The sequence below is a fragment of the Akebia trifoliata genome, chromosome 3 (genome assembly GCF_017979445.1).
Source record: "Akebia trifoliata isolate Shusen 1 chromosome 3, ASM1797944v1, whole genome shotgun sequence".
Taxonomy (NCBI): domain Eukaryota; kingdom Viridiplantae; phylum Streptophyta; class Magnoliopsida; order Ranunculales; family Lardizabalaceae; genus Akebia; species Akebia trifoliata.
Window position 1 is genome coordinate 53,174,775 of NC_141377.1, and position 12,286 is coordinate 53,187,060.

General features: G+C 35.7%; 1 protein-coding gene across 1 annotated transcript; it reads left to right on the forward strand.

Annotated features, from left to right (window-relative positions):
• The first annotated feature begins 227 nt into the window (after positions 1 to 227).
• LOC147407939 (long chain acyl-CoA synthetase 4-like) lies at positions 228 to 11,155 on the forward strand. Its single transcript, XM_086436735.1, has 19 exons — positions 228 to 579; positions 1,502 to 1,565; positions 1,657 to 1,746; positions 2,569 to 2,625; positions 2,775 to 2,823; positions 3,246 to 3,322; positions 3,563 to 3,602; positions 3,717 to 3,811; positions 5,376 to 5,543; positions 5,628 to 5,738; positions 5,812 to 5,899; positions 6,562 to 6,628; positions 6,996 to 7,071; positions 7,167 to 7,284; positions 8,338 to 8,583; positions 8,690 to 8,829; positions 9,125 to 9,307; positions 9,412 to 9,531; positions 10,863 to 11,155. Exons 1-19 carry the CDS (start codon positions 428 to 430, stop codon positions 10,902 to 10,904), a joined length of 1,983 nt encoding a protein of 660 aa, XP_086292861.1. The 5' UTR covers positions 228 to 427; the 3' UTR covers positions 10,905 to 11,155.
• The last annotated feature ends 1,131 nt before the right edge of the window (positions 11,156 to 12,286 follow it).

The following is a 12,286-nucleotide window of genomic DNA, read 5'->3' on the forward strand; positions in this document are numbered from 1 at the left end:
CAAAGTCATATTTATATAGGAAGCAAAAGTCCGTTGAGTGGACTACTTCCATATTTGCTGATTATTCGGACATCGATAGTGTAGGCCCATGATCGTACAGTCAAGATGAAATCCACAAGTTGTTGATCAGACTCTCACCTAACCATGGTTAAAAGTCTTTTCTACCATAGTTAGATTGAACTAACCTAACCTAACCTATCTGTATGATAGAAACCAAAGGTCCTCTCGTCTCTGCAAGTCAATTATAGAGTTAGCCTAATAAAGCTCTGTAAATCTCTCTCTAATCGTGTTTCGTTGTCAAAACTCATTAAAAATATTGTTTCTTTGACTCGACTTTTTCTCTGTCTTCTCTTCAAATAGCAGAGTTCCAGGAGTTTCAGAGATTCAGAGATTCAGAAATAGAGAGGAGAGAGAGAGAGAGAGAGAGATGGCGGAGAAGAAATATGTGTTTGAGATCGAGAAGGCGAAGGAATCGAAGGATGGGAGGAATTCGATGGGACCTGTTTACAGGAGTGTGTTCGCAAAGAATGGATTTCCTCCGCCAGTCGAAGGAATGGAGAATTGTTGGGATGTTTTTCGGTAACTTTTTTTTTTAAAATCGAAAATTCTTAGATTTTTTGATGAATTGGATTTGTTTTCATGTGTTTTAGAATCGAAAAATTTAGATTTTTTTTTTCTGAACCTAAGTGTTTGACTTGGAAAAATTTGTGCTAAATTGAGTATATTGCTGTGTTGTGTGGATACACTGTTTTGCTGATTACGTAAAAAATTCTTCCTTTTTGGTCAACAAGAGACATTAGTTTGGCGTTTATGTGTAAGTGATCCTAAGTGTTGGGAGAGGTTAAAGAAGATGGTAACATTCATGATTCATTAGCTGTATATTCATTTGTTACTGCTTTGGTTAAAGGAATTTGAATAAATTGTTCTCAGCTGGATTTTGGGTTGATAATAATACATAATTCTTGTTTTAAATTTTATTTATTTGTAGATTTTTGGGATAATGATCGTAAGCTTGTTTTTAATGAGATCGGTAACTCAGTCATGATGGTAATTGAACTAATGTCCACGTTATCGTAACCAATAGATTTTACCAACTAAGTTAGCTGGCACCTTAAGCTTAATGGGGTTGCATTAAGTTTGGTTGATGTGCAACTGGTTATAGAGGATCTTGAATGTCATATACCCTTTGAAAATTATGCTCGCATATCCCCTAGTCATTTAGAATTTTCAATTAAAATTATCCTGTTGGACCAGTTGATGGGAAGCTCTCTAATGGTGATTCAATTTCCTCCCATCTGCACAAATTGCACCTATTTTATCGCTTTTAGTGCCTAATTAATAGGGTTGCATTTTTGACTGAATTTGTTATTTGATTTGAATGTCATATATCCATTGAAAATTATATGCCCATCTGCACGTTGCTCGATCAATTCAGCTTATCTTGTATTTTTGCACAACATATTGAGGGTTGATAACCATGGTGATTATGTTTCTGTTACAGCATTTCTGTTGAGAAGTGTCCAGGAAACCGAATGCTCGGTCGCCGTGAGATTATTGATGGGAAGGTTAATCTTCTTGGAAGCCACAACTTCTACTTTTGTTTAAAACTTTCCAGGCTTAATAATTGTTATAATATTGCTCTATCTGTATGTGCAGCCAGGTAAATATGTGTGGCTAACTTATAAGGAAGTATACGACATAGTAATGAAAGTTGGATTTGCCATTCGCAGTTGCGGTGTTGAGAAGGTAAGTTTCATTACTCTATCCTATTAAAGTTTTGCACATCGAGGCTGAAAATAGAGAGTCAATGGTTTCAGAAGTCATATGATGTTCTGCCAAGAAATGAAAAGTTTAGTCCTAATTTTCTGTTCCTGTTTAACAATTTCTGTTATATATATATATATATATTCTATTTTCATAAGAAATATAGGTCTAAACTTTAGTTTAAGGACATAAGATGAAATAGGAAGACCTACTATAAGTTGTTAGATGAATGTGTAAGAACTTGATAATGAACCACTAGAACCCTAGTTTAGGGGTTGGGAATCTAGGTCTGAGAGAAGAGATTCAGTTGTTGTCTAGGTCTTCATAATCTGATTGTAGAGGTATAATTTGCATTTGAAATAAACATTTTTACTAAATTTGAAATGATCAGCTAGTGTGCTCTTATGAGGAGTCATTTCGGTGAAGCAAGAAACGCTAATACCTCTTGTAGGGTTTGTGTGTCGCTATAATGGAATCTGACCCCAGATTTAGTATTTTGAAAAGAAAGTGGTCATACCAATGTGTTTCTGGAGGAAATATGGCTTTGCAATATTCTTATATCCTTGTAGCTGATATTAGTTTGATCATTAATGTCTTCATCGCGAGTTATATTATTGGGAGTCCTTGTATAATTTTCACTTTTTGTTTGGCTGGCAATATTTTGAATTTTGTATCTTGTTGTTTTCTTTGGTTTCAGCAGATTAGCATTAGACAAATCATTTGTCTGTAATATTTTGCTTCATATATTTTTCATGCTCATTACATACAACTTGGAATTTAATTTTTTTGATTTCTCAATTCTAGGGAGGGCGATGTGGTATATACGGTGTGAATAGTCCAGAGTGGATTATGAGTATGGAGGTACTAGTTTTCTTTCTATGAAGTTGATTTTGTTTGCAAAAGCAATAGTGAACTATATCCATGGTGCGTTGAGCTTTAGGTTCAGGCAGTTCTTATATAAGGACAATTACGAAATTATTTTGTAGTCTAACACTATAAAATTTCTGCAGGCCTGTAATGCTCACGGGGTTTATTGTGTTCCTTTGTATGATACTCTCGGTATGCATTTTTGTAACTTTTCACGTTGATTGACTTAATTATTTTCAAAGTACTATCATCATCTGCATCATCCAAGCTTTCTCCTAACTAGTTGTGGTTGACATTTCCTTAAATCATAAATAAATCAGCACCATCATCATCAAGGCCCTATCCCAAAGATTTAGGGTTGGCAAATCACAAATAAATTGATTTCTTAAAAATATGCTCTCTTTTTTCAGAGATTCTATTGCCACCGCAATTCCTATGTACATCACCAAAGAATTGGTACACATCTGGGGGTAGCGTTAGCAAAAGTTGGTGTGATTTAACTTCTTTCCCAAAATATAGGATAGATACCTACTGATCTGAAGATTCATCCGTGCACATGATAGGATCTTCTTTTTGGAAATTACTGTTTGACTGCTTCACATTTATGGATATAGGTGCCACTGCCGTGGAGTTCATTATATGTCATGCAGAGATTTCTATTGCTTTTGTAGAAGAGAAAAAGATTTCTGAGGTATGTGTTATTCAATATTCTTTGTCTTTTTACGATAAATTTTCTTTTGTTGCTGATGAGAATGTTTCATATGGTACAAGAGCTGGACATATCACATGTTTCTACTCTAGAATCATTTATTTCTGGTTGATGTAGTGGATAATTTACAGTAAATCTCTGGTACAATTCCATAGGTTGTAAACTTGGTTTTATTTACCATAATGTACTATTTTATTCTTAGTTGATCCTTTCTTTTTTCAGGTGCTCAAAATACTTCCCAATACAACAGAATACTTGAAAAGTAAGTTGCACATTTTCAGTTCTTTCCTAATGATTAAAAAGCTTTTCTTCTATTTCTTTCTTGAACATGGTGTATGTGGCATAAAGTCTTGATATTTTACCTTTGTATATAAAGCACTTGTGAGCTTTGGCAAGGTTACACATGAGCAAAGAGAAGAAGTTGAAAAGATTGGCGTGGCAATATATTCTTGGGATGAATTTCTGCTACTGGTACGTTGATTGCCATGAACTTTAAGTCTACTCGTGTAGGTTTGTTAATCATGGTGAATTTCTATGTAATAGATGCCTTTGTTTATATGATACCTGAATGTTTTTTCAAAACCATTTGCTTAGTAGTCGTTATTGCATCTCTATACATTTCTCATTTCTTTTTAGTATTACAAAAAAATCTGAACTATGCATGGACTTCTGAACCTTAACAGCAACTAGAATATCTAATTCTTTGTTTTTGTAATTCATTTAATTGTGAACCATCATAAGGGAACTCTTTCAGTTTCACATGTAATGGGACTTCTTTTGTGAAGGTAATTGAGATGTAGCCAAGGGCATTGTCACCAAATTTGACCACTTATTGAAAAAGCCGTGATTGACTTGTGACTTTTCCCTTCGCTGATTAAATCACAATTTAATTGCAAATTTCTTAACAAGTTCTGATTTTTATGAATTACGGGATTAAATCAGGAAAAACATGAAAAAGAGGCATTTTAGTATTGTTTTCGTAATTTGGAGTATGTTAGTCTTGATAAAATTTATCCAGTCCCATATGATGCACTACTAAGAGGGGATGATATTGATAAGATGATGGTGACCATTTTAGTGACGAAGCGATGAGGATGCAATTTAGGATGGCATTGCATATGATGATTATATATATATATATATTTTATTTTTTATCAATTGATGAATTCTAACAGGTTTTCATGATTGTGATCTTTTTATATTATAAGCGATGTAAACCTTGAATGTGTTGTGGACTCATGGCTAATTTTTGTTAATATGGGATTAGGTGATCTATTATTGTAGCTTAATATGAGATTTGATGATATAATATGAGAACACAACTTAATAAGAACAGTTACACTAGCCCCATTTTTGCCGATTATTTCTCAAAAAAATTCTGGATTTTCCAAATTGCCCCCATGTTTATTATCCCAAACCCTGAGTTGGTGACTATGGTCACGGGGGATACGAGTTCAAAGATCTTATTCTCCTCCCATGGACAGATAGGAGGGTCTGACTCCGCAACACGTTGATTCAAGGGAGATTTTACTCTTATTTTTTTTTATTCAGCATAACAGTAGAAAATTACATGAAAATAACATGTTTGTTCTTTGTTCACTATACTTCCATGTTATAGTGCCAAGTCTTCTCTCTTTTACACTGGAACTTTCTTCCTTCTAGTTAATGGTTCAAAGGTCCTCTACATGTTATGGTTCTTAAATAGTATGGCTAATGTAAAAGATTGAAATCAAAAAGCCTCATCATGTCAGCTGCTGGAGTACCTTCATTTGGATGCAAAAAATTTCTTTTCTGCTACATTTATTGCCTCTGTTAACATCAAGTTGATATTACTGCATTTTTTCTATATGCATTCTTACTTGCATATATTTCCATTTAGCAGAACTCATCCTAGGATTTTGTCTAGATATTTGAGTTGTGGTTGGTTATTAGTATTGTGTCTCATACCATTCAAGATATCACTTTCTTCTCAATGAGTATTTTTGGGTGTAAGATTGTCCATGAGCATATTTGTATGTATGTGTTTTGTTTACAGGGGGAGAACAAGCAGTTTGATCTTCCAGTAACAAAGAAAACTGACATATGCACAATAATGTACACTAGTGGAACAACGGGCGACCCCAAGGGAGTAATGATTTCCAATGATAGCATTGTTACTCTTATAGCTGGTGTAAAACGACTGCTAGAGAGCGTCGATGAAGGGGTAAACTCATTTCACATGCTTGGGTGTACGAGGTTTGGGAATTGATTTTTATCATATAAAAATTATGTTTTTCATATGAAACAGTTGCACGAAACAGATGTTTATCTGTCATATCTCCCTATGGCGCATATATTCGATCGGGTGATTGAGGAGTTATTTATTAATCACGGTGCCTCAATAGGATTCTGGCGTGGGGTAAGTTGAGTATGGAATATTCCCCTATTGAGTAAGATCCCAACTTAATATTGTCCACTGGTTGCATCTTCAGGATGCCAAATTATTGATCGAAGACATTGGGGAGCTAAAACCAACTATTTTCTGTGCGGTTCCACGTGTGTTGGATAGGATCTACTCAGGTGAAGTTCAGAACTTTTTAGGCCTCTTTGTTTCTGGGCTCTCTCTCATATCTTACTGACTATATAAGAATTGGGGTAGGTTGGTTGGCTTGGATTTTCTAGTTTTGTCAATTTATGTAGTAGATATCCTATCTGGGACCCAGTAAGTGTTCGGTCCAGACTCCAGACAATGTCCATTTGTGCCACTGAGGCAGGGACATTCTCCCTCCTGAGGCAACCAACTCCCAAGTGAATACATGGGAATATTTGCTTTCCCTGAAATATTTTAGAGTCATGCTGGGGTGATATTGGGATTTACTGCGATTCTCACATATCTGACGTGGGGTGTGCACATAACCGTAGGTGTGTTTCCTCAATATACGAGTAAAAGCATCTATGGTTATGTGTCCTCCTCCATGTCAGAAATGTGAGAATCGCAGTAAATCCAATGTCACCCCAGCATTAGTGAATATTTTATGTGCAGGCAAATTTATTTACTGTTTATGAAAGTAAACATATTAGACAACGGATTCTTGATCTCAATTGGGTCTTATTTCTTGTTCATAGCTTACAAAAAGGACTGAGAAGAGTGTATACCTCCATTAAACCTTAAAGGATCAATGAAAATTTTGATAGGTAAGAAGAGTGTATACTAATAGTTTAGATGTTGCTCTTATTTTCAGGTTTGACGGAGAAGATCTCTTCTGGGGGTTTCTTGAAGAACAAACTCTTTAATTTCGCATACTCATAGTAAGTTCAACTCTTTGTCTCAAAGTTTTGATAAGGATAAATCCTTTGAAGAGAACTGGTATAAAACTCGCCCTCAAGTTAACTGTGTTGACTTGGTAACTAGATCGTTGACAAACTATTCAGCCAACCATAAAAAAATATGATTGAACATGTGATCTTCCACAGACCATCCAAATGTTTAGCAGTCAAAAAATTAAAATGTGGTCACGATTTTTAACCCCTACCCAAAGTGGAATTGCGTCCATGTATTACTGAATTGATCAGCCTGACAGACTTTATTGGGGGTACCCTATTGCACTGTGAAGTATATTACTGAATTGCCTTTTTTTCATATGTGGTCTTAATCTACTGTTTGGTAATGCTGCAGTAAACATTACAACATGAAAAAGGGTCATAAACATCAAGAAGCGGCTCCAATTTGTGACAAAGTTGTTTTCAGTAAGGTAGCAAAATATATACCAGTAGCCGGTTCCTTCTAAACTGTGCACTCATCTAAGCTCTACTCGGTACACTTTAATCTTGATTTTTGTGACTTCAGGTAAAGGAAGGATTGGGAGGAAACGTACGGCTTATTCTATCTGGAGGAGCACCTCTTGCTACCCATGTGGAATCTTTTCTACGAGTGGTAGCATGTGCTCATGTTCTGCAAGGATACGGTATGCATTCTATTTAAAATTCATGTCTTTGTATGCACTTCATTACCTCGAATAAAATGCATATCTTAGTATGTAAAGTAAGCAATTCATTACTTTGTATAAAATGTAGTTTCTCTGATTTTATTATTGTAAATTCTTGTGCATACAATTATCATTTTAATAAAAAGGTAAAAAGAAGAATCATTAGGGATGGCCGCTTATGTTTCTCCACCATTTAGGCATCTTGCTAGCTTCAATCGCCTTATTTTGAAATGCCATTTTGTTTCTTTTCTTTTTAACAATTTGGATGGTAGGAGTGTTTGCTGAAATCTGGATACTTTGGGTGGAATTTGTAGCATAAAATCTAGGCTGATTATTTCAAAGCCTTTTCTATTATTAATGTTATGTAAATGGAGTATTGAGGTTAAAGTTTTCTGTACATGATGTGCAAAGAACTCCCCACACATGACGTGGTTTTGATACAGACAACACAAACATCCATCAATCTAGACCATAATTGTCCCTAAAAAAGTCCACTATTGTCTTTTTAGTGCAAAAAAGCAAGTGTAATTATCATTGTGAAATGACATTTTTGTAAATATTACAAAATCTCCTAAAGTTATTTGCAAAAATGCCTTTTTGTAGTGACAAGAAAAACCTTGCATTATCACTAAAAGAAAATTCTCTTTTTAGGGGCATTTATGGAAGAATGATGGTTCCACCGGTTGCTAATATCCTCATGAAGTCTTGGATGTTGGCATTCCCATACATATATTCTAGAACCTTCTTGTCGCTCTCTTTCTTCTTCTCCTACTGTCTGTTGAGATGTTTGATTCAGTGTAGCTTAGGTGCATCAAGCATACTTTTGATGCTTACACCCTATGCCTTGATACTTATGCCTCATATTTTAGGCCATTAGCTCCCCACCCGAGACTTAAACATGGTGGCCAACAGCTATTGGTGTTTTAATTTAAACAGCAGCAATGACTATCCAATCTGCCAGTCTTTTGAATTGATAACAGCATTAGTACATGATGTTGTTGGATGGTTGAACACGTGTCATCGTTTATATAGGTCTGACAGAAAGCTGTGCGGGGACGTTTGTCTCGCTTCCAAATGAATTATCGCAGCTTGGTACAGTTGGCCCTCCTGTACCAAATGTGGATGTGTGCTTGGAGTCTGTTCCCGAAATGGGTTATGATGCCCTTTCAAGCACACCACGCGGAGAAATTTGTATACGGGGAAATACACTGTTCTCAGGATACTACAAACGTGAAGACCTCACCAAAGAGGTTTTGGTTGATGGATGGTTCCACACAGGTATATGTCCATCTAAGCATTTGTTTGTCATTTGTCAATTACATGTGGGCCCTCTATTTCCAAAGGTTTTTCATTAACATTTCTCTTAATAAATTTCTGTAATCAGGGGATGTTGGTGAGTGGCAACCAGATGGAAGCATGAAAATTATTGACCGGAAGAAGAACATTTTCAAGCTTTCACAAGGAGAATATGTTGCGGTTGAGAACCTAGAGAACATTTATGGTCTTGTTTCTGATATTGATTCGGTATGTATCTCAACTCTTGTGCACAGATATTTGGATATGAATGAGATCTAAGAGGTAGGCAAAAAAAAGGCCAATTTTATCCTTTATTAGATAGAGATCCTTGATAGCTATCTTTATTTTTTATTTTTTATTTTAATACTTCTCTCCATCTTTTCCTTTTTCTGTTAATTCACTGTTTCTAGACCTGGAACACTAGCTGTTTTTAAGAACATTGAGCACAGCAGATGTCTACATCAAATAATCCACTTTGACTTGCACAAGACATCATTGAATTAATGGTAAAGAGTTTTTTCAGATATGGATATATGGGAACAGCTTTGAGTCCTTCCTTGTTGCTGTTGTCAACCCTAACAAGCAAGCCCTTGAGCGTTGGGCTGAAGAGAATGGAATAACTGGTGATTTTGCTTCTCTCTGTGAGAATCCCAAGTCCAAGGAATACATCATTGGGGAACTCGGCAAGATTGGAAAAGCAAAGAAGGTTTTGTTTTCTTGTTCTCAGTATTTTTAAACTTTATCCTTGCTATTGAATTTCCCAAAAAATTCTTAAAACCTTGGTGATCTAATATGTTGTTCTTTCAACAGCTAAAAGGTTTTGAGTTTGTCAGAGCTGTACACCTTGACCCAGTGCCATTTGACATGGAGCGTGACCTTCTTACCCCAACTTTCAAGAAGAAGAGGCCTCAGTTGCTCAAATACTATCAGGTTAGCTACAATTACATTTATACCTTTGTAGGGAACATTAGAACGCATCCTATAACCATGAATTTGGTCCTTTTTGTAATTTGTGTATCATTCTGGACTTGTATCAATTCAGGATTGACTCTTCGATGGAACATAGCCCCAAAACAATCTTGACCATCTGATACACAACTAGATCTTAGTGAGCTAATGATCTAACTAACATTGGTGTTACTGCTATCCACCATCCAAGATGACCGACAAATTTATTGGGTTTGGATCATTACATAGGTTAGCTATTTATTTAAAATAAAAGGAAAGAAATATATGGGAAGTAAATTAAAGAAAAGATATTTCGATATACCATAAGTAAATAATAAAAGTAGTTAATCTGAATTCATGGTTGTTTGTAGCAAATTAATATCCATATGTAGATAGATTACATCAACCCTCTTTCAGAAGTCAATTTTAGAGAAAACCATGAAAATAAAGGGCATCACCACCTTATGTTAGGATGTGTGTCAAACATATGCATCGTTGCATGCCAGACATGACAAAAATCCTAATAGTTTTTCTACCTAACCTTGTAATTTCTATTTGCTAATTAGTTGGAAGTGAAATATTGTGGGGCTTCTGGCACCATAAAGGTTCGCACATGGCTGTTAAACTCTGTGGAGGTATAATGATTGAGAAATCTGAACTTAGCAATTTAGAGTTAAAACTTGGTCATCTTAAGAAATTTTCTTTTATGCTTAGGAGAAGTGTAACATATATTGGAGGGTTAGGATCATCCCATTGATGTTGTTTTGGATTTAACGGGATGATACAACTGACCTAGTTAGCCAAAAAATTTGTACTTTGGTGAGGATGCTGAGATGGTTTGAGTTGAAATAGTGGGAAATATAAAATGAGAAATGAAATGCTCATTCGGGAAATTTGGTGATAAACTAATGGAAAATTAATTGAGATTTGGTATGTGTGTGCTACTTAGGCCACTTACAAAACCAGATAGAAGGTAATGTGCAAGTCTAAGGGTTCTAAGAGAGAGGAACTCAAAAAAGAAACGCCGCATGGGTTGAGATGGTGCGAACGGATATGAATGCATTAGAACAAACAGAAGACATGGCTTTAGTCAGGAATTGAGCAGAGGAACAAGAAGATTCCTTTAGTGGACCCTAAGTTTTGGGGTAAGGCCTTGATGATTCATCACAGACACACTTCATTGACCCTTAACAGTGTTCATAATGACATGCTTAATTAGTTCACATGCATGCATTCATGCCTTTATGATTGTATATGTTTATGTTTATGTTTTGGCAATTAAGTACTGACTGAAGAACTGTGTGTGCTTGTAGAGCGTCATTGGCAGCATGTACAAAGCCAAAGGTGCCAAGTAAGCCATCTGATGCTGGTTGGGAGTTCACGGGTGGCGGCGACGGCGACGGAGTTCTTTCAGATGCAAAACTTTGTTAGAATATTTATAAATTATATGTTTTTAAAAATTCAAGTCCATTTGTAACTGCCATTTAAGTTTCTGTATAGCAAAAAATCTCCTGTGTGAATATCAATGTTGATGTTCTCATGTAAACCAATACAACCCTTTTGTTAATTAAATTACATTTGGTAGAGTGGATGCACTCTTTGATTATGGCTTTAATGATTTTGAAAAGATGGTGACTACATGCAGAGATAGGGAAAGTAAACATGAATAATTTGTTGCGTTGAAAGAAGTGGCTGGACATAAATCACAAAACTACAAACAGGTCTTATGGTATATTTCATGGTTTGCAGATCAATGAATCAAGCATGGCCCAAAATCCATTCTGATCCAATCTGATACTTGGATCGCTTAGGATCTAAATCAAGGATTTGGGATTTATTCTCTCTTTCAAAAATACATACCCCTGATCTGTTTCAATCCAATAAAAACTTGGGTCGAGAGTTTCTACACATAAAGCTTGGATCAACCATATTTGCATCTGTAAGTTATAATATAATTTCTTTAGATATATTATATACCTGTATTTAGTATATCAAATTAGCTTTGATCTGGAACAAGGTAAGGGAAAGGTTTTTTTGGATGGATCCTTCCTATTTCTTCTTTTCGGATATAATCCATTTGTTAAGAAATGGATTTAGATCAAAATATTGAGATACAATCCAATATGAGATCGGTCCTTCTTATTGGACAGGTCCTAAATCAATCTGTTTACAGCCCTAGTAATGCTCATATTATTCAGAATCAGTCGTCCTCAACACCTAAAAGCTATTCAATCAAATTGAACTCTTAAAGATAGAATCCATGCTCAATGCAGAACCTGAACTCCAATCAGTGAACCGATAAAGATACAAATAAGAGGGGTTTGCTGGTGATGGTCAACCTCGTTTAAGCCTTGAAACAGTTCTGTGTACAGTGTCTTGCATTGTAAATTGACATTCAGATGTTGAAAGTTGTGTTTAGGACACAGTTGTCCATCATTGTACCTCTCGTGTTGTTTGTGTGCCTTGTGTGTGGGTTCTTCACTCTTAGTCACGAGAGTCACAACATTTTTAGTGCTACTGCACAATTTAGTATCACAACAAGTACAACCATGACACTAGTGGAGAGAGCCTGATCAAGCTGAACTTTCATGGGTCCAGCAAGGTTAGTCGGATTCAACTTTGGTGTAAACAGATGTGTCAAGGATGTCTGTGACATCAAAGGTTGTACTTAGACCTAATGAGGAAACCCAAGTAGCTTGCATTTGCCTAACATAAGCCTAAGAAATGGCAACCATGC

Excerpts from the sequence above, each read along its gene's own strand:
- LOC147407939 (XM_086436735.1), top strand. The coding sequence starts at position 428 with ATGGCGGAGAAGAAATATGTGTTTGAGATCGAGAAGGCGAAGGAATCG. Across the intron at positions 2,626-2,774 it reads AGTGGATTATGAGTATGGAG|GCCTGTAATGCTCACGGGGT; the intron begins GTACTAGTTTTC and ends AAATTTCTGCAG. Across the intron at positions 3,812-5,375 it reads GGGATGAATTTCTGCTACTG|GGGGAGAACAAGCAGTTTGA; the intron begins GTACGTTGATTG and ends TTTTGTTTACAG.